Source organism: Anas platyrhynchos, chromosome 1 (assembly GCF_047663525.1).
Source record: "Anas platyrhynchos isolate ZD024472 breed Pekin duck chromosome 1, IASCAAS_PekinDuck_T2T, whole genome shotgun sequence".
Taxonomy (NCBI): Eukaryota; Metazoa; Chordata; class Aves; order Anseriformes; family Anatidae; genus Anas; species Anas platyrhynchos.
The window spans coordinates 89,247,008-89,274,077 of NC_092587.1; the positions used below are offsets into that span (position 1 = coordinate 89,247,008).

General features: G+C 39.8%; 2 protein-coding genes across 5 annotated transcripts in view; both read right to left on the minus strand.

Moving 5' to 3' along the window:
• CMSS1 (cms1 ribosomal small subunit homolog) overlaps positions 1–27,070 on the minus strand; it is a 239,064-nt gene that overhangs the window by 126,599 nt on the left and 85,395 nt on the right. The window contains exon 1 of one of the 3 annotated variants that reach the window (XM_072023217.1): positions 9,969–10,041. The exons of the other annotated variants lie outside the window; for them this stretch is intronic. Within the exon in view, the coding sequence (XP_071879318.1) occupies positions 9,969–10,026 (58 nt within the window). The 5' untranslated portion in view covers positions 10,027–10,041. Of the gene's footprint in view, positions 1–9,968; positions 10,042–27,070 lie in introns of those variants that run through there. 3 annotated transcript variants of the gene reach the window in all.
• The window catches only part of TOMM70 (translocase of outer mitochondrial membrane 70), a 287,143-nt gene that overhangs the window by 105,280 nt on the left and 154,793 nt on the right, over positions 1–27,070 (minus strand). Inside the window, exon 15 of one of the 2 annotated variants that reach the window (XM_072044665.1) lies at positions 26,878–26,982. The exons of the other annotated variant lie outside the window; for it this stretch is intronic. The gene's annotated coding sequence lies outside the window, so the exon portion shown is untranslated. The remainder of the gene's footprint in view (positions 1–26,877; positions 26,983–27,070) is intronic. 2 annotated transcript variants of the gene reach the window in all.

Sequence of the window (27,070 nt, forward strand, 5' to 3'; positions counted from 1 at the left end):
GTTACTCCACTAAAACAAGAAAGACAGGGAAACACTGGGGCAAGAAAAAAAGGAAAAGTTCCAGATGTTCTTTTTTTAAATTATTACTCACTCTGGATTGATAGCAGCTACTTTAATAAACGTGAGTATTGTTTTATATACTGTACGTGGCTATTTCAACTTAAACATCTGAAAAAGGTAATGGTCATTTTAAGGAACTGCAGTTATTTCCATTCTCTCTGAAGCAAATGAAAAACTCCACAGGTTACTTTAAAAGTAGAATGAAATAATCCATAGGCTTCTCGAGAGCATCCACAACAAACATGTTTGCTGAAGCCCATCTAAACAACTGGAAAGCCCAGTGCTTATGGGATTTTGTTCAGGTTCTCATGACTTCATTTGTTTCTACGTCTTCCTAAATAGGCTGCCTATTTTCTTAACATTTTCTTCCCAAAGAATGCTCCCTCCTCTCTCACTTTCCTCTCATTTTTAACTCAGCATCACACCTGTGAGTTGTTAATTGGATTTTAGTTTCATTACTTCAAACCACAGGGTTGCAGGTCTACTTTTCACCACAAAACAAAGGTCTGGAAAGAGAAATGCAATCAGTAAATTAACTATTTTATCTCCTCCTGTTCTCCTTAGTCTTTGACCCACTACAGTGGCTGCATGGTAGTTACTGATACCGACACATGTCACCTCGGTTCTGAAAAGTAATTTTGCTCTTGCTGATTATTCATGGCATCCCTTTCTCAATATTAAAAGTAGTATATAAAATACTACCAACTTTATAGCTCAAATATTAAGACAATATATCAAAATGTTAGTGGAATATGAGATAACAGCAAGGAAAATACAACATCCTAACACTGTTTTGGAAAGCTTCTCTGTTGCGCCATGACTGCAGAACTCAATCTCTCATTAAAACTGAAATCAAGATGTTTTGAAGGTTTTTTCAACATACATAAATGGGCATGCCCCTTTCCCAGCTGCTTGATTTAAAGTCAACATTAAGTTGAGAAAACCAAGCTGCCGTTTTGTCCCTGATAGCTGTTCAATGTCATATGCAGAAAGTCGCTAGTAATCTCAAATCTGAAATAGGCAGTCACCTCATTTATAACTATTCCCTTTCTCATCAGTTTTTGAAGGTCAGCTAAAGACTCTGTGGGCAACAAACTGAAAAATCTCTCAGAAGAGTCCCTATGTAGATAAACAGGGTGTGCCAGAAACTGTAGTTTGGTAAGCGTCATGTTTGTGCCTCATTCAGCAAAGGCATTAAAGACAGTTTCACAAGATTGGGGAGTGAGGGGTGTCTGTTTCATTCTTTTTTAATTTAATCTGAAAGGAAAGAAAAGATTTAGAGATACAATTCCAACAGCTTAATGAGTATTCTATTGTGTAGCAGTACTTCTATAGTGTATCTAAGTGCTCTGGGGAAAAACTGCCCTCTGATAAACCACAGATTTGATTTTCAGGTACCCTGCAGAATATAAAACAGGATCACAATTTGTTAAGCCTAATCTAACGGTGTCTTTCAAAACAAACCTATTTCAGCCACATCTAGCAAATAGTCCTCTTCCCACCCTACATCCAAAGCCTTATCTTCAACAACAACAACAACAAAGTTCTTCCCTAACAAAGGCTTCAACGCTATCTTCCAAACCTGCCAATAATTTGCATTACATAGTACAGCTAAGAATTTTAAAATGACCTTTGTCCCCTTCAAGGAAGTCATGAGTCTGTTCCCAATGACCCATACACTGTGCAGAAAGCCAGAGCTCCCACAAATTCCCTCAAATGTATAATTTATCTGTCCCAGAGAGTGGGCCTGCATGTGCCTCTAAGCACATACAAAAGGGTGAAATGAGCTTTCCACACTCTTGTGTGCCCCACACCTGGTCCTTATAGGCATTTCCCTGTTCCTTTCTCCATGGCACTGCTTCCCTCTACATTCACATCTCAACAAAACGCAGTCTTAATTTTTTTCTTGCAACTTTGAAGTAATATTTGCTTGCTTACATGATGTACACTTAGTGGCATACACGTGCATTTTGCCAGCTCAGGCTCTAGAAGGGCAAGGAGGAGGAACAAATGCAACTCACTCATGCTGGTCATACACTACCTATCAGACTGGACAAGGGAATATTACAAATGCCACATCCAGGAGGCTGCACTTTCCCGAAAGGAGCATACAGTGGGGCTTACTTAGTGATTGCGTGCCCCGTGCAAATGCACAGTGGTTTCTGGTGGTGGGAATTAATTTTGATACCTTCTGCCAACTCAAAAATCTATCCCTAGTGAGGAAAAACAAAAACAAAGAAACAAAACAGACAATGGCTACAGAGACTCCAGGGGAATGTAATGACTATAACAAAAGGCAATCGCAGTGCTGTGACAAGGGTTTTTTAATGGGTCAACAAACAGGCCTGAAATGACTCAAACGCAGAATCAAATCCCAGCAGGAGTGCCTTAAATTTCCTTCAGAAATTAGAGGCTTTCAAGCAGTTTGCATTCAAGATCCCTTGAAGAGACCAACAAATAGAAGGATCCATCTGCTCTTCTAGATCAGAAAGGCGCACTATCAAAGCAGGGCAGTGTTGCTAGGCTCAGAAGCATCAGGCTGCACTCTCTAAATGAAGGCAGTGGGTTGGTGCAGAGCACAAACATCAGCTCCTACCAAAGTGCTACTGGTGCAGTTCAAATGGTCTTCTTAGCAATTATAAAATTTAAGTAAGGACACGCTGGTCAACAGTAGCTTGTATGACAGCTACCATTACTAAAAGAGCACACACGCAGTCTACAAACACGGAGGGAGGTGACAAAGCTGGAACAACCTAGGTATTTTATTCCATTCATTCAAGGGTTGGCACTTCTAAGCATCTTAAATACAGCCTTGCTACTTCAAAACACCACCCTACCTTTGCTACTAGTAGGAAGCAGGACTTTCATATACTCTACATACTTCAGTATTTCAGCTCTTTACTAATGCATATATAGGTGACATTGCAAGTGTGCAGGAGACAGGACAGTATTGAGATTTTGACCATTTTGAGCATTTCCACATTCACATGCAACTTTATTTATTAAATTGATGCCTCCAACCCATCTATGCCAGGCCTTCTCTCAATTACCTGCTTTAATTATCTCAGCAATACAAAAGCTGAAACATTAACTGAATTAAAACCTAGTTCCAATGATTAAAAAAAAAATCAATTAAAAAGTCCTACTCTTTTCAATAGTGAGTTCACAGATTTTCAAGCAGAGCTTTCTAAGAAGTAAGACATTGCCTTTTTATATGTTCCTTGAGCATCAAGGAGTCTTGAAGGAGACAGCCCCAAGTTAGTTTTTCGTTTCTTTCAGATGACAAAGTCAGGTGTCAATCATTCTATATATTTGATATGGAGATGAATGCCTACAGAAGCGTTTCAGCTAAATGCCTAAAGATGAAGGAAAAAGACCACAATACACTGAGATCAAAAAGGGACAGTCAGAGACCTGGTGAGAATTATGAACTGAGCAGAAAAATTCACCATATCTTGGACAGGGTTGGGACATGGAACAGACCTCTCTGCAAGATGTCAGAAAAGCACCAGGAAGCCAAAAATTAAACTTGTTGCAAACCAGTACTCAAAGAGTGACTCAAAATAGTAAAGAGCTATTTGGTTATTAAATAAAACTTCATGACAATGTGTCAAGAGGTATTATATTATCATTGTATAACCTAAGCATCTGTGAAAGCTATGTAAAAAGTTTCCTTTCTTCCTGCTTGGAGGGCAGAACTCTAGCAAGAAATCCCTGAGATGCTGCAATCGTTTCCTTGGGGATTAAGCATATTGGACAAGTCATTGCTCTTAACAAGTGCCTTAGTTCACATCTAGTACTGTCTTAAACCACTTGCTCTGGCTAAAGACAAAAATGCACCATAAAATACCTAATGGTGCTATAACAACAAGCAGAAAAAATATATATATATATATATTTACTTTTCTTTAAAGCAGAAGCATAGAATTTCTTTATATATTTATATATATGTCTTGTTGTTAGTCAAAACTAACCCAACAGATTTCAAAGAAAAACAAACCAATCAACAAAGCCCCTTAAATAACACAATTAACTTTGTTGTTAAATGTAAACAAGTTAATTAAATGCTTTGCGATTAATCATTTTGAAAACTCAAGGAGACAGGCTTTCTGTCTGACATCCTTTCCCACATCCTACATTGCCGGATGGCTTTGTAAGGTGCATGTTCATACAGCACTTCACAGAAGCTTTCCTAATAGAGTTATTTTGACCAACAGTTAGTAAAACAGGGTTCTGTATTGTTTTTGTTTTTAAATTTGTCACTTGTGGCTTAATTGGTGACTGTTCAGTAATTACAAGCAGTTAGCCATTTTGGAATTTAAAGCCTAAATTTCATTCTTCAAGTTACAAGCTTAAATCATAAATACCACTACAGATGCAAAATCTAGCCTTTGTAATATTACAAACCAAAAATATATAAAAAAAAAAGTAAGAAAACAGGACATTTATAATTTTAAAAATGCTTCTGTTGTTAAGAGCTGTTATAACTGTCGTGGCATTTGTTATCTTATTGCAATAACTAATAGATAAGTGATCAAATGGCAGATTATCCAAAAAAAGCATGAGGAAGAATATCATGGTAGTACTGGAGATGATCTGACATCAACATGGGAGAGGAGACAGTTCATCATATCAGAAGGCAGAGAGAAATCAACATAGCCCTGTAGAGTTTGAGAAATCTCAGAGTTCAAGAAAGAGTTATCCAGAATACATGAGCTAATGCAGACTAACTGGTGCCTTCTCCTTCTGCTCTGTTATTATCTATCAGTAATAGATGGTTTAATAGTAGAAATATATCATGTGGTTTTTACTCTTGGCAATAACTTCCAGAAACAGTGGGCAAATATAAAACAATCCATTTTGAAACTGTTTTGTCCTTATATTGAGTTGCTACCAGTAAATAACAAAAAATGCTTTCCTGTATCCAAGTAATCCCATTTTCCTTTCTTTTCTCTTCTGTTATATCCTCGGATCACCATATAAAAATGAAGTTTATATTCATTCTATTCCTCAGCATATGAGATAGCCAAATTCAATTTCACTCAGGTCTTCCTCCCAGGGGTCTGCCTTCATCTCCTCTTGTGCCTTGCCTGAGTTACACGGTCACATCTCCATGACAAGGACAAACAGTTACTAGCATATAATTCAACATTAATACCATGGCATTCTTTCCAAACCCATATCTGTCTGGCTGTGGGATATACTTTTCCAAGGGTGCCTTCAAGAGCAGTGACCTAGCTCCATGAACCAGTGAAACCCCAAATGTGAAATTCGGGCTGCTAGAACTTTACGTAGAAAATTTGTTCTTTCCCTGCAACAGTAAAGGAATATTTTTGAAACTATAAGAGAATACAGAATAAAGTACAGAAGGAAGAAATCTTTAAATGAAGCAAAATCAGAGTTTAAAGGTTGGACTAGATGATCTCAGGTCTTTTCCAACCTAAATGATTCTATAATAAAAATAGCAGTGCTTTATTTTAGTATTATTACAGATATGTGCTAGTCTTCGAAACAGTGAATTACAGGAGCGTATTGTCAGTCCATAACTTTGTCCATATCCTTACTGGATCTAGTCTATTTACTCATGCTTGTTAAAAAATTTACAATGGACTTTTATATTTCATTGCAGATTCATACTACAAGACAGACAATACTGGACACAACTAAGGAATTTTAGGGAAATATCCCTAACAGCATAAGAGCTCTGAACTGGTAGGATTTTTTCCATTTTTTTTCCCCCCTTTGGCATGTTTTTAAGTGGGTGCTACTGATGGTTAAAAATTGTTTCATTTCTCATATGTGAATTTTCAAATGAGATGAAAATAATGGGAACCTGCACACATAGGACACTTTTACAGGTAATTGGGTAGACTATTTGTCGGAAATGTTAAATCTGCTCAAAAACAAACTATTTCTAGCTTCTCAACTCCTACACATGGTAAGTGCCATTCTATTTATCCAATTATGTTAAATGCTAAACATTTAGAAGATAAGCATTTTCCTTGTAATCCAATGGAAAAAAAAAATCTGATAATTTTGTTCTGCTTACTAGGTAACTCCTTTTAAGTGAATTAGAAGTTTGTTAGATACCAATTCAGCCGCTGAATCTAAAGTAAATGTGAAAACATATTATAAATTGATTTATATTTCTCCTGGTCCCTTTCTCAAGCCAAAGCCACCCTCAAAACTGTAAGCAAAAACATTACAAGTAACTGAATCCTCTTCATGTTTAAAAAAGTGGGTTCATCCAGGCAGTAACGTCATTACACTAAATATCTACAGTGGTTAACTCATCTGCTTTTGCCATTTGTACACTAGAACAACAAGCGATGTTTTTTTGGACAGAAATAATGTTTCTGTAAACACATTCTGGAATTTCACCATGCTATTTGAATTAATATGGATCTTACGGTAAGTGGCCCTTTGAGAGAGCACATTTCTGATGGCTTTGCATGAAACATACCTTCCTGAAACACTTCCTGTCTTGCACCCATTTTTGGATATTATCACTGATGTCTGACAAGAATGAAGTCAGCTAGGATTGTAGGGATACTTGACAGCAGCTGTTGGGCATTTCTTTGAAACTTCATAGCCTTTAACTCCTTCACTGCCTCACCAAAACAGACATCACAGTCTTACAGGAGCACTGCAGAAACGATGACTTTTCAGGGCACATACAGTGCCTTCCACTGAGCAATCTCCAAGTGCTTAACTGAAGGAAATAAAGAACTGAGCTTTTCAGGTGAGAAAAACGGCAAAGAATATCAACAACCTGTATGATGCAAAATGGAGAAGTGATAGGACCTTTGCAGTGGCCATGCCCAAACCCATCTGAAGAGGCAAGATGGTATCATTTATGCAGCAGACAGACAGACATGGCATGGAAAAGAGCACAGAGAGACAGCCAGGCTTAAAATAGTAAGGTTTATCAGCATTCTCCCACAGAGACCCATTTGGCTGGCTCTCAGCAAATAAAACCGTACAGTTGCTCTGCAGGACCAATAAAGCTGAACTAAACTTGTCGAAGTGGGAAAGTGTAATCTGAATTTGCGCAGAGCTTAGCTACAATGTGCCTCAACAAGCTTCCATGGGCAAAACCCTCACAAAGCTTCCTGATATTTTAAAATGGGTCGTCTCAGGTCAGGAGGACCATCAGGAAGCATTTTAATTCACTCACGAAGCTGTGGTTCCACAGTCACTAACATAAGCCCTGTGCATGAATGAGTCTTTCAGTAGCAAGAGTTTGATCTGCATCAAACATGCCTGTATTTCCACTGAAAGAGCCAGAGTTATACTGGCTGTGGGAGGACAGACAAAGCTCCAGCAATCTGGAATACAAGCTATACTCGTGTAAAAGTTAGCGTGTTAAAGACTCTTGAATTGAGCAAAAAGTTTCACTCTCAGGGTAAATTCCCTCCACCCATGGTCACCGTTTCCCATTTGAGAAGCTTCAGGACCACACAAGGCATGCTGAAACATCAAACCAGGGCCTGGGAAAGTTTCTTCATTGCTTTTTGATGCACAGTGGTGCTGGAAGTGCTGAGAGACTGCTAGATGTGGAGGGGAGCAGGAGAAGGGCTCTGCACCACACCTGAATCTCTCCACCTCAGGCACCAGAAGAGGCTGCAAGAGAACAGCACCTGGGAGTGTGGACAATGCCTTAAAAAGCCTCAGTTATGAAACTGATGAGAAACAAAGACCACAATCATGCTGCACAGATGTTCAGATACCACGATTTCCACACCTTCTTACTTCCCTTCATCAGGATGCATTCATCCGTTCTGTGTGCATCCTCCCTGTTTTTTTTACAGTGTGCCTAGTATACAACTTGTTTCAAGGATACTGTAAAGCTTTTGCAATTTAAGCCATGATTTGGTTATAAGATTAGGGTTGGCAGAGTTTTAACAGAGCAGTGTTCCTCCTCAGGCTATGCACCAGTCATACTTTGGAGGGTTTTGGCAGCAAGCATCTCGGCTCATGGTTATCATACTGTATCACTTCAGAGTGCACACCAGAGCTAACAAAGCATTTACAAACTCACCTTGGGGGAAAAATAAAAATAATAACAATAAAAAAAAAAAAAGAAGAAAGGAAAAAAATCACAAAACTGATCCTGTCTTGCAAAAACACTCAGTACGCCTGTGGCTGCTTCTGTCCCCACCTGAGCTAGGGCGTATACACACGCAATGCATAATACATGTGCGTGCAGGTCCGTGGGGCAGCCCTCTGTGCTCCTTTCCAAATGGCAGCTTGTCAAAAAGCAGCTGCCACTCTGTGCCTTATTGCATACAATAACTCAGGGCAAAGGCTGACATAAGAAGTGAGCCAACACAGAAGAAATTAACTTGATTTTGCCTACAGTAAAACCAAGCAAAACACAAAGGTGAAAGAAAGCAATTTCCAACCACCTCACCTGGCTCAAGAATCAAATGACAGCCTCTTAACACTGTGCTATGATGTGCTGCAATAAATGTTATGCCACTCTAAACTAAAGAAATCGTTGATGCCAAACTGGCATCAACACCGCCAATAGAACTCCTGGTCCCCTTCCTCCTTTTCTTACCAAAAAGTAGGTCTTTCATAAAATCCTATGATTCTGTGGTTACTCTGCAGTTATGGACATGCAATGGGAAAGGCCTGAAAGTCCAGCTTGGTGTCACAGAGCTTAGATAAAAGAATTTTGTGTTTCTTTTTCCAAAGCCTTGAACAAAACCACCAGATGCATGCAGTGTATCAGGATACTATACTTAATGGCCTATGGGGCAATGGACAATTAGCAAGATGGCAAAGGCATATTTCATTTAAGCTCAAAATTATTACATAGCAACATATTTATAGAGGTGGTGTGTATTTTTTGTTGTTGCTTTTGGTTTTTTTTTTTTTTAGATTCTAAAATACATTATTTTGTACAAGAAGGAGGCAGACAGACTTGGATAAGGCAAAGCTGTTAATCCCAACAAAGGATTTGCAAATTACTTATTACATACATTTTAAGTCAATATTGTTATGTACAGAAAAGAAAAGAAAAAAAATCTGTCAAAAAAGAGATAAGCTTTATGGAAAGAAAAAGAAAAAAAAAAAAAGAAAGAACCCTGTATTCAGGCATTGCTGGCATCTGACCTCATTCAGTACCTCTGCCACAAGGAGTCGAGAAGGCTCAGCTAAGAAACAGGCAAAAAATACTATCTCTAGGTAAATGGACAAAATTGTCCATTTTCAGACTTTCACACTCCGTTTTCCTCTAAGCTGAGAGTGATTTATTTTTGCATATGAGATGGTGAAGGACTAAGACCCGCAGGTAAACTTGAAGAGCCTGCAAGTATCAGGACTCAGACAGCACAAGATTTCAACAGCTCCTGTCCAGAAATTGTTGTCAGATGTCGCCTTCCTGCCCAGACCTCTGAACAGGTATTAAAAATTAATTTAGGAAGCAACTATTTCAGATACCTCATGCAAAGGTCAAAACTTTCCTGCCTTTCTCACTCCAGAAACCTAAAAACTTTTGAGAATTATACATTCACTGGTAATTTTATCTGTGTTGTTTCAGTGTAGGAATCCCCCCACAAAGCGAATGCCTTGTGGTTTTTATTAGCGTACATCCCTCTTTAGAGGACAAACAAGACTTACTAAATCTTAGAAACCAAGAAAATATGTAAATTCCAAAAGCACAAAATGAAAACACATATACTGATTTTTTATGTTTTTCTGATACTCCCTTTCTCTTTTTTTCCTCAGAGCTATACTGATTAGAGAAAATACATATATACATGTACATATATATGTATGAACTGTGTGTATATATGTGTATATATATATATATATTTATGTATGTATATGAAATATAGAAGACTAATTCAATAATAACAGACCAGAAACATTTTGGGTTTTGAAACAATTGCAAAAACTACCGTACTCCTGCAGGCTCCAACAGCAGCTCAAATCAATTTTGTCTTTTGTTCTGTACATGCATTGGCACCTACCTGTTAAGATACACAAAACACATTCTTCAGGGACAAATTAATTTTGACGAAGTGGGGAAAAATTATCCAATCTTACAAGCAGTTTAAATGATTAATTTTAGCTTTTACATAGCAATGAATCAGAGACTTCATCTTAATCTAACTTTAAGTGTCTGAAAAAAATCTGTGGGTTATAATGGGCCTTTTCATGGGGCTATTGTAAGGTTTATGCAGAAGTACCTCAGCATTAAAGGAAAGGGGAGAGTGGCCAGGGAGAGAGAAATAAAGGAAATGGCCTTGGAAGATGTAAGAGACACAAAGCAAAGATGTTTTGTGCAGGAAACCCAAGAAAGAAAGTACAGTAAAAGATATACTAGCAGCTACTGCTACTTCACTTAATCATGCGGGTTGATTTAAAATGTTCACAGCAGCATTCTGCAGAGAGAATCTCAATACCTGCCTTAAAAGATTTGTAATTTGAGGCACGTAAATTTTCACTGTTTCACTCAGTTAAACAAAACCAGAGAGAGCAGCAAGTACGAAGCATGAATCATTTTGCCAAAGCTAACAGGAAGGCAACCCCTGACAGTTTGGTGCAGGGTCTGTTATGAAAATCTAAGGACCAGGAAATATAAATGAGGCATTGAAGGAAATGCTTCACAGAGACTTACTAGGGCTGCAAAATAATTTCTAAAGTAATGTGGAGGAAGTCTCATCCCTTGTGATACCTAAAACTGGATGGAACAAAAGAGTGGAAAGTAACCCAAGGAAAAAGCCAGCACTGGCACGTTGACAGGCTATATGGAATACATTTTTTTCTTGCATCTCTGATTTCTATTAACATTTTTGTGGCTCTTGAGGCAGTAAGGTAGGAGCTTCAGCTCATGCTCCATAAACATAAGCCGAAAGCCTCCCACAGTTCCACTTGGTAATGTCAGCTTAACGTGCTCAAATACACACAGGCTTCTGAGAATGAGTCAAGTTCCGACTCAAACATAAATTATGCCAAAAAACGCCCAAGATTATTTCAACTAATAAACACTTGGTTAAAAAACATGTCAAATCAACCTGGTCTTTACATCAATTTAATTGCCTCTTACCACAAGCATTGCCTAAGCCATGGTGTGCTGGAAGAAACACTAGAAGATAAAGTCGATTGAAAACATGCTCACAGCGCTCCTCTGACTGTCATCACTTGTGCGGTTTCACAAAGCTCATGACTCTCCACGCTGTAAAAAGACTCTTCACCAACTGGGCTTATGCTGCAAAAAAATTTAAGGATGCTGACTCCCTAACCTTGAAAGACTACAATTTGGGAGAAATGCTGCACCTCTTATTTGGGGAGAAATACTTCTTAAGGGAAAGGTCCAAGTATTGCATCCTATCATGGTAGGGTTTCAAAGCCCTCTTAGACCACTGTCCTTTGATTCAGCATTCACACTGCCATTCTCATAGAAGACAGCTCTTCACGAGAAATACAATACTTCAAAGTATGCACAGTGTTACCCCAAGTTTATACAGATGCTGTTCATTAAACATATTTATTCTCTTCATAAAACTGTGACATTTGGACTTCAGATATTTCCAAATTCCATTCCAACTCCCCTGCTGAGTTTGTGTAATGAATATTAAAATGACAACCAAGGAGAAAAATAAAAACAAAAAATTCAACACAAGGACACAACCAAAGCGTGAAGTAACTTGTGATATATTGGATCTATTATGGACTAGATCCTGAAATCTTCTTCTCCAAGTGACTTTTTCCACAATTTATGGTTCTACAGTAAAGCACAAGGCAGAGCTGGGGTAGGTAGCTCTTGCCCAAGAGGCCTTTCCAGCATAAGCAGCATCTCTGAGAGACTACTCTTACAAGTTATTAGGAGAAAGCAAGGCTTCTACCTGACAGATAAAAATAATACAGCAGAAATACATTCATCAGTTAAAACATTGACAGAAATAGCATCGCCAGCAGCAGTCTTATCATGGACAAATAACTGGAGTTCTGTCACAATAAAAGCTGATTTCCCTGACTAGGACTGAGCCGTATTTGAAAGGCTAAGCTGAAATACACCTTTCTTATCAAAACTAGCCTTCTTCTTCCACAGCTGCCATGCTGATGCTAGCAGTGAACAAATGCTAAATTGACTCAAAACACTTCAGAGACAAATAGAAGTTCCTCAAGACAACCCTGTTCAACTGAAACCATATGTATACAAACATCATGCCCTGTCTCCATATGTAATTCAAGTATTTCTTCTTCCAGAATGGTGACATGAGCTAAAATTTCATTCCCACTGCAAGATCAGAAGTAAATGGAATCTAATTATTTGTGGGCTTAAATAAGAACAAATTGAGATATAGAACTGTGCCCACCATCCCTGGAAGTCTTCAAAAGACGTTTAGATGTAGAACTTAGGGATATGGTTTAGTGGGGACTGTTAGTGTTAGGTTAGAGGTTGGACTTGATGATCTTGAGGTCTCTTCCAAACTAGAGATTCAGTGATTCTGTGATCTCTTGAGGACTCATGGAAAGATGAATCACAATTTTTCATGGAAATAATGACTTGCGACAGCTGTAACTTCTGATATATAAAGTATCGCATGGGCAAAGTTAGCCTCACTCCCTGCTGTAAATAATTAGCAGATTGCAATAAAATGTGTTTTACTACCTAGTTTTAAAAAGGTACTGGAGGTAGAGTAGCCTGGAGACTCACCTGTACTAGAGAATAAATGCATAAGAAAAGGAAGAGGATGAACTAGGTTCAAAACCTTTCAGACAGGGACCAAGAGCAAATGCTTGGGCAAGGCGAACAACAGGAGCATCATCACTAATCCTTCTCCTAGCCTGTGATTTAAGCCGCCTCCTGAGCATCCTGCTAAGCAATCACAACTGAACTGGTTCTCTGTGAATTTTCCTACTGAATCCACTAACACTCTAGCCTTTGTGATATCCCGTGGCACTGACTTATGTAGTTCGTCTGTGTGCTGTGCAAGGAAGTACATGACTTTGCTTTAATCTTGTGACTGACATTTGTGTCAAATCGAATCACTGAGCGTCCCCTGATTATCATGCTACGACAGAGTAATTACTTCCATTTACTTTGTGTGTGTCATTCAGGACTTCTGAGTTGTAAATCAGGTGCTGTGTCTACATTTTATTTCCCATTTCAACAGTCGCGGCCTGGCAGTCCTAGCACGTAGAGCATAGGTAATCTGGTGCTACCTCGCGTTTTATGAAAATGGGGAATCATAACACCAAAATATGCTTGTACAAAGGCATAACAACGCTTTCTGGTTTGGTTTAATTTCTTTGTTAAAGCTCTCTGGGTTTTGACCAGTGCTAGTTTGAATCAGATCTATGATTTTGGATAAAGAACCTTTCTTACAAGGTGTCATGGTCTCGGGCCTCACAACTGTCCCTCACAGGGGAGTAAGCATTCATATGACTATATTTATTTATATGTGTACAGAGGAGCCTTATCTGAGGGCTCAGCATAATTTACAGACTTCCAGACACTCTGTCCAGTTCATCCTAAAATACCTTCATGCACAGCTTCTGTAAAACAAAGGTGAAATGCCAATATCAGTGGCTGCTTTCACAAAACTGTCACGTCTTTTACCAAGGGCTTCTCCTGACAGATTCTCCCACCTCTTCACCCTTCTGCTTCCCCACCAGGCAGCCCTGCTCCCCCAGGGCAGCAGGTACAGTGATGCTCTGAGCTCCAGCACACAGCAGAAAACTCAGAGCCAGCCGGGGCTGCCCGTCCTGCAGGGGACACCCCTGGAGCAGGGCTGGCCAGCATCATCGCTCCAGCCATGAGGCGACAGCCGAAATGCTGCCTCTGTTGTACCTGCCAAGCCGGGGAGCAGATGACCAGGAACCACACTTCGCAAGGCAGCTGCAAATTCGACAAAGCCATTTCTGACAAGTATTGTACAAGCCCCTTGGGAAGACGGCCTTAAATCTCCACAGGGTTACGTCTTGCACAGGTGGCCTGTATAACTTCACAGGATCCTGTTCTTAATATTTTTTTTCAAAGCTTGCACACTACATTTATTACTGCAGTTCTGACTAAGCCTCCAAACTATTTTTACGGGCCCTGAACAATAGTAATCATTTAGGATCAAGTTCAACTTGCTAAATTGAATTATATCTAGTCCAGATCCTTAAAACCCCACGTCTCTGACAAATCCTGTTGATCACACAACATAAAGGACATCAAATGGGATACTGTAGATTTAATGGATATATGAGGAACGCCACAAGAATGTCAGATGCAATGCACTGCAATAGCCTCTTACCAACAATTTCATTTTGAAATCCAAAATGCGGATGTGGTAAGGTAAAGATGACCAGGTTTTTCAATGAAGTAATCACTCTTGTCATTTTTTTTCAGAGGAATTTAAGAACCGTGTCTAGGCTCTAAGAAGACATTAACAAGATGCACATATCATTCTTCAAATACTGATAAGACAGCACTAAAACTAGAACATGCATTTCCCAAAAGCTATTTTCATTTTATCCCCCCCCAAACCCTGAAGATTTTACTTAACTCTCTCGATGGACAGCAAAAGTCATTTCTTTCATCTTATTAGTAGAAAAGCAACTTTAAACTATTCCACTTTAATTAAATTTCCTGAAACAAATCCTGATGCTTAAGCACTGCCATTTACCATGGAAGCATTTGCTTGGAGCCATACAGATTCTGAGAGTAAGTAAATAAACAATCTTACATAGCTGGGCAAGACTCACGTCTGCAGCCCCGATTTGCAAGAAACTGAAATTATGACAAAAACAATCTCATCATGAAAAGGCTCTGAGGATAAACCTACATACTTTATCCTAAGCTCATGTAAGGTGAGAAAATAAAGATAAATGCATATGATAAAATGGTATTAGTGACATTATTAACACCAGTGTTATACCAGTGTTATGAGCCACAATCTACTTTTATTTTTAACCATATATATGCATTTCTTCACATACCCTCTTCCTTCTCCCCCCCATAATCCAATCCTAAACACGCAGCCCCATGGCCTTTAACAGGCCAACCTGCACAAGGGCAGCTTGCAGAATTTCACCATGATCACCATTTTCACTCTGATGCTGGCTGGGTATTGGGTATGAATGACATAAGACAGATTCTCTAGCCTTTCATTTAAAAGCCTTTTCTTCATTTCAACTCCATGGGTTTATTTGAGCAGAAAATGCAACGTTTTGGTGTCAGAGCAGCCTTAGGATCCGTGATCATTTTTCAGCCAGAATTACTTGCACGTACAGGCACAACTTGCTGTTCTGTGTAATATTTTAATCAGAGTAAATCCACTCTATTGTTAACACTTCTTAAATTCTTGTTCGTTCACTCCAAACAGAACTGTTTGGAATAGAGGGCTAAGAAAAATTATCCTCTTAGAGAAAGAATATAAATACTATCAATGTGTGGGCATGGATGATCACAATGCACACACCTGCTGTGTGCTTAAATGACTCCTTTACAACTCATTCAGAAATCAGCTAGGGCTGCTTAGATTTTACCTTTTTTTAGCGCTAAGCAAATGTTCACAAGCAAACTTAGAAGTTTAACTAGGAGGTGTCTTTTTCATATATGTCTAGGAGACAGATGTATTCCTGTATAACACAGATTAAGGAGGCTATGTTCAGATGTGGTACATAGGTACTTAGAAAAGTGGCATTCATTTGCTGACATAACTTATAACAAATATTCTGTTTATGTGCAGAAGAGGCATGGCACTCTCAGGAGCTAAATATTAGCTTCAGATAAAATAATTTCAGTGAAGTCTTGTCTTACTAAGCAGCAGCTCTTAGGAGGCCCTCTGTGCCTGCAGGATGTGACTCATTGCTTCGCTAGGAAAGACTGGCATGTAAATGCAAATATTTACCATCACCTGCTCATGCCTTCCTTAACACACCTAAAAAACTGCAGACCTGTCCTCAGCTGCCAGGAAGATATCACAAAGAACTTAACATGACTGCTGCCGAGACCAAAACAAGTGACTCCAGAGGGACTTTGCTAGTAGCTCAACCCATTAATGATGCACACTGTGCAGGGAAAGCTTCCTTCCAGTCTCTCTGCAACGCTGAACACCGTCAGCAGAAAGTCCTCTTTGCAGCCCTTGCTTCCTACCTTGCCTCCGTCCATTTCCACCCCAGTTTGTCAGGGGTCACCCCAGAGGCAGGTAGGCGAGATTTCTGCAGGCCCCTCTGGTACCAACACGAAGGGAACAGAACGCCAGCCCAGCAGATGACATGGATATCAAGACTTTGTTTTTCTGCTGATTTTGATTACCATACTTCCAAAAAGATACCCAGGTATTTTCAGTGGTGTTTTTCTGAATGGCCTTTACAGGGACATGCAGGAGAAGGCACCCAGACCTCAGAATCCCCTCATCCCCCAAATATACCACAACCTTGTAAAATGCCCACGTGCACACGTCCCTTCACGTCTGAGAAATCCCTTTCCTCATCCCTCACTGGTCACCAGGCCAGAAACTGGCCACAGCCATATTTTATTTGAACGGATAGAAAAACAGAGGAAGGAACAAAGGCCAGTATGCGCTCTACAGCATCTCTCAAGCATGCCCTGTCCTTTCCCCCTCCCCAGAGGGCTCAGCTCCAGTGTAATCAAAACCAGGGGGAAGGCCCAGCTGTGGCCACAAATCAAGAACATTCTCCTTTGGAGTACAAAGCTCGTGTAGCAAAATTGTGGGGTCCTTATGTAGCCATGAAAGGAATATATAAGTTTTCTCCATCTGCCCCATGCCGAAGCACAGATGATGGCCTCGAGACAAAATTTCCAATGAGGGGGGAATGGGGAAAAGAAAGAAGTAGTTAGGGACACACAGGAGGTAGGTACATCTACCTCACTTACCGAACTCTATTCCGCTTCCTTTTTTTTCTATGAGGAGGCAATTTAACTTTACTACTTTTAAGAAACTTCCTATTAGAAAGCTGCGGTTTCCAGTGCATTTTTATTGCATTTTCCAAGGTTGCGTCATCAGAGTGGGGCATATTCCTATGGGAGCTGAATGTCCAAAACCGTGAGCCATTACAATAAATAATAATGAATGTCATGGCTAGTAAAACCTGTAATCTGAACACATACAAAAATTAATTTCACTGTGTACAGTTACTTTTCAAACTCTGTGCTTTTCACTTTTTCCTGGCAAATGCACGTAGTCACCAATATTAAGAATATAAAAACATATATGAGCCATCACTCAAAGTCATTATTTTACTTTGGCTTACTTAAGGCAGTATCAAACTCAATGAAACATATTCTTAAAAAATTAAAACCCAACTACAAAGCTGACTTGAGAGTCTAGCCGGAAGGTCAAATTTCTTTGTGTTCTGTTACATAGAGGGGAAGATGCAACAGATAATTAAAAAAAAAAAAAACCAACCTGCTGCCATAAAATCAGCAGGTAGGACCACAATAAATAAGAACAAAAGAACAGTAAAAGCCAAAGAAAGCAAAAGTATCCAAAAGAACAAGAAGCACAAATCAAAATTCCCGTTATAAAAAGATATTTTGATTTAAAACTTACTAAATTACTTCTACTTCCACTAAATGCAAGCATTTTCACAACTTTTTGGGAGCTGCGGTACCCTGCAACCCTAAGCTGCTCTCCTAAAAATCATGCAACAGTTGTCCAGATCCTCCAACACAATGAGAGTCACGATAATACTCAGGTAGTCGTGATCAGAAAGTTCACATTCTCCATGGGATAAAAGGGATGCATTTTAAGCTAGTCAACCAAGACACATCAACTCCAATAAGTTTTTGAAAATTCATGTATTAAACCATTCCGTAAGCTGAAAATAACAAAACATGATGCTATCTGGTGGCTACATTGTTTCAGCATTGTTTTTAAATCAACTGAAACAGCATTTAGCAGTGAAAAAAAAAAAAAAAAAACCAAGAGGTAAAAAGACAGCACAATTTAGCATTACAATGGTGAAGACCTGGATAGTGTTGTCCTGCATTGAGACACTGATGCTTCTAGTAGCACGTCTAACAAATCTCAGTGACACCACACAGGCAGCAGTGGTGGAACAGGATGATGGGAATACAGGGCACTGTCTGCCTGTGCTCCAGGCCCCGAGGTAAGGAGTAAACGCGTGCCATTCACCAGTACTCCTTCTGCCACCTGAACTCAGAACCTAAAACCTGTCTTCCAGAGGAAACGACTTCTGATTTTCAGAGAAAGGTTACAGGGAGAGGACTGTAGATGTGAGAGAGATGTCATTTCCACTAAACTCCTGGGAAAGGATAAATTAGGATATTTACCTAATTTATCCAAATTTGTCATTTGGATATTAAATATGAAGAATGTGGGTGCGGGGCCTGGTGTAAGCAATCTTCCGCTGCCGTTAGTGTGCTGCAGTTTTGTAGCTGCAGCTGGAAGGGCAAAATGGCAGAGCAGATTGCTTGCAGAGCTAAAAATTATCTCATTCAGAAAGAAATGTTAGCTTGCTGTCACATGCCTATGCATTGTCATTAATGAGAAAAAAATGGAATCACACTGCTTTTGTATTGCAGAATACAAAGAAAAACTCAGTATTTCTCCAAGTATAAGAATGCAAAGTACCAAATCAGAGAACATGATAAAGACCTGAACTTCAGTATATATACACTGAAAATTCAGCCTGCAGCTAAAAGAATAGTTTATAATCCAGGCAAAGGAAACTTGAGTGACTTCACTTCTCAGATAAACCAATTAAAGGTTACTGCCTGATTTCTAGATAGCAGCAGAATATAGTCACTGACAGGGCACTTATCAAGAAGCTGAGTTAAACAAACAAACAAAAATAAACACACACAAACCCACACAACCCAAACCAACAACTTGGAAATCCTAGGTTTAGATACAAGCCTGAAATTCTACCTAGTATTGTTCATAGATGCTTGGTGCCAGCATGACAAAAGCAGTAAAATCTGTTTGGAATAGTGAAATGCTATTCTGAACAGCTTCTCTGAGTTAAGTGCTTTCCACTACCAGACAGCACACAAACCATTGTCTGAAGCAGAAAAGATGTAGCTCATGAAGGCAAACAGGCACTTAGAAGAAAAAAAAAAGAAAAAAAAAAAAAAAGAGAGAAACTCTGGCTTGGGAAGAACAAAAATTTATCAGTTTTCCTGAAAGCTGTCTAGAGGCAGGGAATTCCAGATTAGGGAAAAGTTCACAAAGTTTCAGAGTTTGGCTAATACATGTTCTATGTTGCTTAGATGCAAAAATAGATGACGAGAATCTTGGACAAACCAAACTGAATGCAAAACAAAAGCAAAAATAATCAAAGACACAGTTTCTGTGAAGCCTTGAAAGCCATATCTGGACATTTCACTTAATTTCAGCAGCCACAAAAGCAGATAAAACTGTATTAAAAATGTCCATCATTTAATTCTTATACAGAACTCTTGAACATGCTGTGCCAAAGACAACTGTTTGAACTGGGTCATCCCACACAATACAATGGGAAAAACAACAGTTTCCTTTTTGAAAAGTTATTTTATTCATGTCTTGGTAAGTTTAGGGGGCACATGTGTAGATCTCCCCGCCTCATCCCTCTCCAAACAAGCCTTCTGCTCTCAGAGAAGGTTGCAAATGATCAAGACAAGGGAAGAATGATGCTGATCGTCTCACCCAGCTCTCCATAGACATGAGTTCACAAGAGAGGCAGCCACGCAGCTTCCTCAGACATTAGTAAAGACTTTTGATCTTTCTTTGAAGGAACTTTTCTCAGGATATTTAAAAGTCTGTGGTTTATTTCCATGTGTAGAAAAAAGCAACGCTGAGGAGCACACTCCCACACAAAGAACTGTCTCAACAAAGCTATGCTTGTCAGAAACACCCTTGAAGAAAATTAATATACACCCACTTTGAAGGTAAATATTTTTATTCGGGTAGTCCTCGCTGCGGTCTTTGCTGTCTACTTAGCGACTCAGGGATGTATGGCGCTCCATGCAATACCAAGCAGATCAAAAAAGAGTAAGATGGAAACAGAGATGGCCGTGAGGCCACGTTAGGCTCTTGGATACCTGAACCAGTTACTAAGGAGTAACAAGTTAACTTACACTAGACGATACACACTGGATAATTGCTGCTTATGCCAACTTCTACTTCTATTGCTGATAAGATGTGAAAAGTGCTTTAGCTCTGTTTACTGCTTTTTGCTTATAATGACAGCTTATTCTGTGTTTGCCACAAGCACCAAGCATAGAGAGAATTACAGACATGCACCAAGTACACAATTCTTTAAAATGTTAAACGTGTATATAAACAAACGCACACAGACATACACTGAAATACAAGAAATAGCATTAGTTTATTCCTCTTCTGTTGCCCACAGCTATTATAGCTAATAATACCATTACACAATACCATTACACTGTATTTCTTCAATTAGGCTCTGTTTGGAGAGTTGTGATTATAGGCTGCTTTTAAAATGTCTTTACACCACACTACCAGCACATTCAGGGCACACAAGAACATGGTTTGTCACAAGCACTTCTTTCCAGAGAAAGGAAGGACCATCTTACAGAAACTGTACTGGCCACTGAAGTCGTATTTGCACACACACGTGATTATGTGCAGGGGAAGTTAATCGCAAAAATCAGAGATGCAAGAATTTCATTTAGTAAACGCCTAGCAGGAATGGGGACAGCAAAACCCAGAGCCATAGATCTTGTTTCTCTGTGGCAATGGGGCCACGCACTTGGTCTATCCAGGAGTCCCTTCTCAACTACCACCAATTCCAATCAAGCCAGAGAGCAGCGGCAAGAGGTCTGAAAGACAATGAATGACACTTCTGCAAAGTCAGGAAAACTGGGGCCTGCAGAAAGAGACAAGAGACTGCCCCTGAGGAAAACATGAGATGTGGGGTTCAGCATCAGCCACGGCAGCTGCTGCCTTTGCCTTGGTGCTCTCCTGGGAACGTGGAGAGCTGCAAATTTGCAAATGGCAGAGTTGAGAGGGCTGAGGATGCAGCAGGAACGTGGGGTTGTTCTGGTGGCTCACCCCAGAGAAGGTGGGGAACTGGGAGAAAAGCAAAGGGAAAGAAGAGGGAAGCAGGTCTGTTAACACTAAGGGTATGTAGATAACCTAAAATACAGATCTATAGAAAACAGCTCCATTAATACCTCTTCACTTTCTTCATTCTTTGTTTGCTTTCTCCCCCCCGCCTTTTTTTTTTAATATACTTTGTTATGTATACTGCAGTACTTAAGCTAAATTGGAGCTGAAATTTCTTGCTGTATAAATAACTACAGTCCAGCTAATTTCAGGATATGTAGGAAAAAGGATGAGATAGATAAAAAATAACTAAGATAGGAACGTTTTCTTTTCATGTAGCACTATTTCCAATTTTCACTTTGGCTAATGCTGTAATTACAGAATAATTATACACTGGAGCCAAAATTACAGCAGCTGAATATTAAGTATTAAGCCACAATCACTGTATTAAATAATGTTAACTGGTTTTTATGTTCATAAAAAGTGAGGAAATTCTACGCTTGGAAAGCAAATTCATTTAGTTAAAATTGGAACAGCTGAATTTTATTTCAGTATACTATATTAATAAAACTGTCAAAACAGACATTCGCAAGATTCACGTTTTTAATTGACAAACATAATACGGCGTTGTGCAATTTGCCATGTCAAACACTTTGAACCTCATGTTACAGTAACACATTTTGTCACATGCACCAAAAATCTCTCTCACACTAATCTTCATACAGATTCTATTTTCAGGGTGTAACTAAATTAAAGAGTTAAACATTTTACTTTACAAAGAAAAATTAAAAATAAAACCGAAGCAAACAGAGAAAAAGCCCCCCATGGTAATCTTTCAGAAACACTTCAGTGTGATTGCATAAAAATCCCCTCAACCCTCAATTCCCAGAAGCAGAAAGTTAAAGAAATTCCAGCTATTTTACTTTTAATTATGATTCCTCCTCAAACTTTTGAACTCATAAAAGCATGGGATTATCCTAGAGCTGTCTCACTGCAGCAGCATGTTCAAGATAGGGTGCACATACAACTCCAGTCATCCTCCCCCTAAAACCAAAATTCACATTCTGCTCTTGTGGCACGTGGAGCACCTCACTGAGAAGATAAATCACTTCTAACAAATCCACTAACCTACTTAGTACATAAACTGGGTATGTGTACGTGATACATATACTGTAGTTTTCTAAGACTACCATCAATGTGGCGTCAACCAGCAAGAAGCTCAAGTTACCCTGGGAATTTTCACCATTGTAAACATGACCTGGAAGACCTGAATCACAAAATCACACACCAATACTAAAATGACAGACAACTGACATAGATGGGCTCATCCTAAGGACTCAGTAAAAACTTCCCAAACTCCAGTCCTTCTGAAGAAGACTAATACTGTACAGATCTCCTACACAAAATGGACTTTGGAAAATATTCGCTAACCACAGTCATTACATATGTGCAAAATGCTACAGCAGGGGAATGGGGAGGAGGAGACAACAGATGGTGGAAGTTTCACAACACCTTCACCATCAGCAGCGTAACACGACAATTCTCTAATATGCTTCAAAAGGCATCACGTTGCCTAAGAACAGGCTGCCTGTCTCCAGGGGACAAGAAACCTGACTCATGGGCAGAAGAGCACAAACCATGACCACCACAAAAATGATACCCAACTCTCACCCATGCAGTTTTCCTGTCTAGGAGTGTTTACATCCTCTGTTGCGTCCAGATTTTCCTCCCATCCAAGTAATTTCTCTTCTGAACAATGACAGCATTGTTCCTGCAGGACTCCTGAGGTCTTCAAAGACCAGGATTTGAAAAGAACCCAGGACAGGGAAACAGACTTCTGTTCTGTATTGCTCTCACTTGACTCCCTGTGACTGCATGCCAACGGATGGATCAGGCTATGCAGGTAAGCACTCCTGCACCAGTTTTCCCAGATAAACAGTTTAATCTTGCAGTTTCCATGCCAAGATGGGAACACTTATTCCAGAGTCTCTGGGTGATGTACTCATTCAAGGAAAGAAGTCTCTTCTCATCTATTGCCCAGCCTATGTACCAAAACAGCACAAGAGTCTACTGTGAATAAGAGCACAGCCCGATGAGATAATCAGCCGTGGTACAACAGAACGTGCTTCTGGACAGAGGCCACTGTAAATGGTTTTCAAGGAAAATGCTGAAGCAGCCTGCCCAAAAGGAAGGGCTGTATTTGTGGAAGTGGTGCCAAAGTACCACAAAGCACAGCATTCTCCACTTGGGAAGGTTGAAAGTCCTAACAACTGAGAAACACATTCTGTCAGAAGGCATCAGTTCAAGAAAAGGCTGAATGATCCCGTGAGATGGCCAAATCCTGGGATTCTAATTAATAAGACAAGGTTTTCATCTCTTCCTGTTGCTGAGCATGGATCAGCTGCTGGCCCACAGGCCAAAACCGGACTACAGAAAGAGGACAAGACAAACCTGCTGCTTTCTCTGGCAGAGGACAGGATGTGGACGCTTGCCAAAATCCCCGTCCTGTGCCTGCACACTGCCTACCTGGCACACAACCACAGAAGAAAGCAAAAGAAGAGGGACAGTGGATTCATTTCTCCATAGGCAGGTATGTGAGGCACCAAGTTGAACACGATGCTTCACAGAAGCTGTTCTACATGGGAATGGAAGAAATGCCCTGTAACCCTGTACCTAAGGTGAGAACACCCTTTTCTTGCCCAAAAGCACATTCACAGTGATGGACAGAGGGCTCCATGCCTCTTTCCAGAAGAGACTACGTGTTTTTGTGCTCTCCCATTACACTGGCATACTGAGCAATAGCATCTCAACTCCATCTGAAGGACAGCCTGCTGGCAGGGGGCTATGTATTTCATCAAATCAAAAGCATTGTCATATCCCTTTAAGAGATGTTTTAAAACAGAAAGACATAATTCCTTACTTAGTCACGGATTTTTGGAAGAAACATCAAGTTCTCAACCATTCAGGATCCTTACCCTGGGATTAAGAGAAGATTTGGTCCTATGAGGGATTTTCTTAGCTCATAAGTCAATCACTAACTAAAGAGAAAATACTAAAGGGAAAAATAGATGGAAAAATAATGGATGCCTCTTAAAACCCTACGGTGTCTGTGGTGAAGTCATCTTTGAAGGATATTTCAGTCTTTCCCACAAAAGTGCAGGGATTTCTGAACCACCTGCTTGTTCACTGCTGCCAAAGAGACAAATGCAGTTTCATCTCCTTCAGAATATGATTGAGAGGGTGGAGACCAAGTTAACATCATAGAAACATTTGGTCATTTATTCATCTGGCTCTTCAGGAAAGTATATTTTGATCCCTCAGATTACTTGCTCATCGCTAAGGAAAAGAAAATGTCTCCTTTATATGCACAAAGCTCTTTAGAAAACAGAACAAGAAACAAACTATAAAGAGAATGAAAACATGAACACTAAGAATAGATACAAACTTTGCTGAGTATGCTACCTGCAGTAATTTGATGTACCAGCATGTTTTAACGTAAGCCACCCTTGCTCCATTTTAAAACTGGGACCAGTCTACCCAGCTGCACTGAATCTGGCAAGCCTCAGAATCATCATCTTGCAACTTCAATCAAGATACTGCTGCAAAATCTTCAGTAAAACAGACACCTCGTAGCATGACTCAAAACACAGTACTGCAGAACACAGACCTCATGCTTCCATGAGCACACTTACAGGCAGTAAAGGTCAAAAAACACAGCTAAAAGCTTGGTTTGTCAGCCAGTGTCCTATGGTGCACAAAGTACAAGCACAGTTCTGTGGTTCAGTCCAGGGACTCACCTGAATTAAATATCCACTGCATGCTTGTTTGTGATGTCAGATGTGACTCTGAGATTGGGGTGGTCCCTTTCAATCTTCTTTTATTTTGATACAACCAGATCATACCCCCATCATATACATATATAGATCATAGACATCATACAAAAATGTTGATAAGCATCCTTGTTTCTTCTGGTCACACAGCAACAAGCCCTGCTGTGTATCAATCGATCCAGATCATAGATGCAAGGCATGCTGGCTCCACCATATCTTATCATCTGCTTTCTTCGTTCTTAGCAGTTATTGACTTCTTTCTAAAGGTATCTTACATTGCCATCCTTCTCGGTGGTACAAAGAAACAGATCTTAAATTAGCTCCTCTACAGAAGTTTGCCACAAAATGCCACAGTCTATACTCCAGGAGAAACCACAGAAATTCAGTTCATGAACTACACAACTGCTACTACAAACAGGGACAATTCCTTATCCCTTTTTTGCAAGCTACCTTTCTTGTATACCCCTTCCATCTAAGCTGGTTGTCTGTGCTATGCCACTTAGAGCAGTACCAACACTGCTTTGGTATCCCAGGCCTAGAATTAGTGTGGTACTGATGGCCCAATGTACCAAATCACTGTAGCCCCTTTTTATCGTAAGCTTGGTTAACAGCATAGCATGTCCACCAGTATTTAAAAGAAAAAATAAAAGAAAAACAGACTCAAAATCACTATGAAAAATACTCCCACTCACTCAAACTAAAATAAGCTTTAGACAAAGACACAGAAAAGATTGACCGGTAAATTTATTTATTAAAGCTGTTTAGCAAATGCATCTTCTTATCACCTTACTGAAAAGTACTTAACTTCCTTTCTTTTATAGGAAAATGAAAGTAGCATAGCAGAAAAAGAACTGCTTAAATTGATAAAGCACAAGGACCAAGAGCCTATTGTTCTGAATTGATTTTCTTTGCTCATGACCAAGATGCAAATTAATGCACGATGATAAGATGACTACTCTTGTGTCTTTACTCAAAGAAAGCCCTAATTCTCACCTTGTGTGGTTCTTCTATGTGTGTGTTTATGCAGTGTATATGAAGTTACAGATTTCATGTGCAGAAAATTGCATTAGCATCAGATAACATGCAGACAGCTTCATGTACGACAGCTTCTAATTCAGAACTCAGAAAGAACGGGTATTTGGCTTCTTGTCTCTTTTACATCAGGCACTAATCCAAACTGATATTAAAATCAATTGAGCAAATAAGAAATATTCCACCTTCCTCCAAATCTGTTATTTCTACATCCCGTGACCACCTCATTAGTACTAACATCATTATGCAAAAAGATAATGCTGCAGACAGTAAGAATGCCAGTCAATGTACAGGCAGTAGGAAAGCTTAAATAAATCAACAGAGAGCTAGCATGCTAATAAGGCAGCCCACTAATACCAGGGTGTTTGTGCCTCTTTTGTCAGGTACATTCAAATAATAATTAAAAAGCACTTAAAGCACAAACTTAGTATGCGTACACTTAGTATGCTTTAAGCCATACGTTTAGTAGGCCACTCCAATCTTAAATCATTCATGTTAACTGTTAAATCTGATAAATATTTGCATCAGCAGGTTTAATAGTAGACACCGGCATTCAGAAAGGCCAGAACAGAACAAAAGTGGAGCGCAGGTAATGACTGCTCTAGAAGAAAAGAAAAATCCACTTGGAGATTTTGCAAAGGTACCGTCTCCACAGGAGGGTGACCTCCTCGGCAGGCCAGCTGGCCTTCTCAGGCACTGAGTGCCTTTTGTCAGGGCAATAAAGACTGATCTACCTGATCAAGGAGCCAGCAGCACGGGTTCAAAGACAATCACTGCTAGCACTCCTCAGCTGTGAAAACTGTGCATGGCATGCGGCTTTGAAGCCCTGAGCACATGTGTAATGTAAGAGAAAAACAGGGGGCGGGCATTCGTCTTGTCAGGACTGCTGAGACTAGTGGCCTTTCAAGTTCAGGATCCTGCTTCCAGGTGCAGCCAACCAGAAAAAGACTTGAAAAGGTACAAACCTCTTTGTTATGCACCTGTTCCACTTCCCTTCAGCAAGAAATGTCACGTTGACACTTGTCACAAGCCTGACAGCAGCTTGATGTCCAATTGAGCCTGCTGTGCACCTGGCACATGAGGGGAAAAACAGAAAAACTTGGATTACTTGTGCATTTCACTGGATCCTACACTTGTGGCATCAAAGGGCACAAGTTC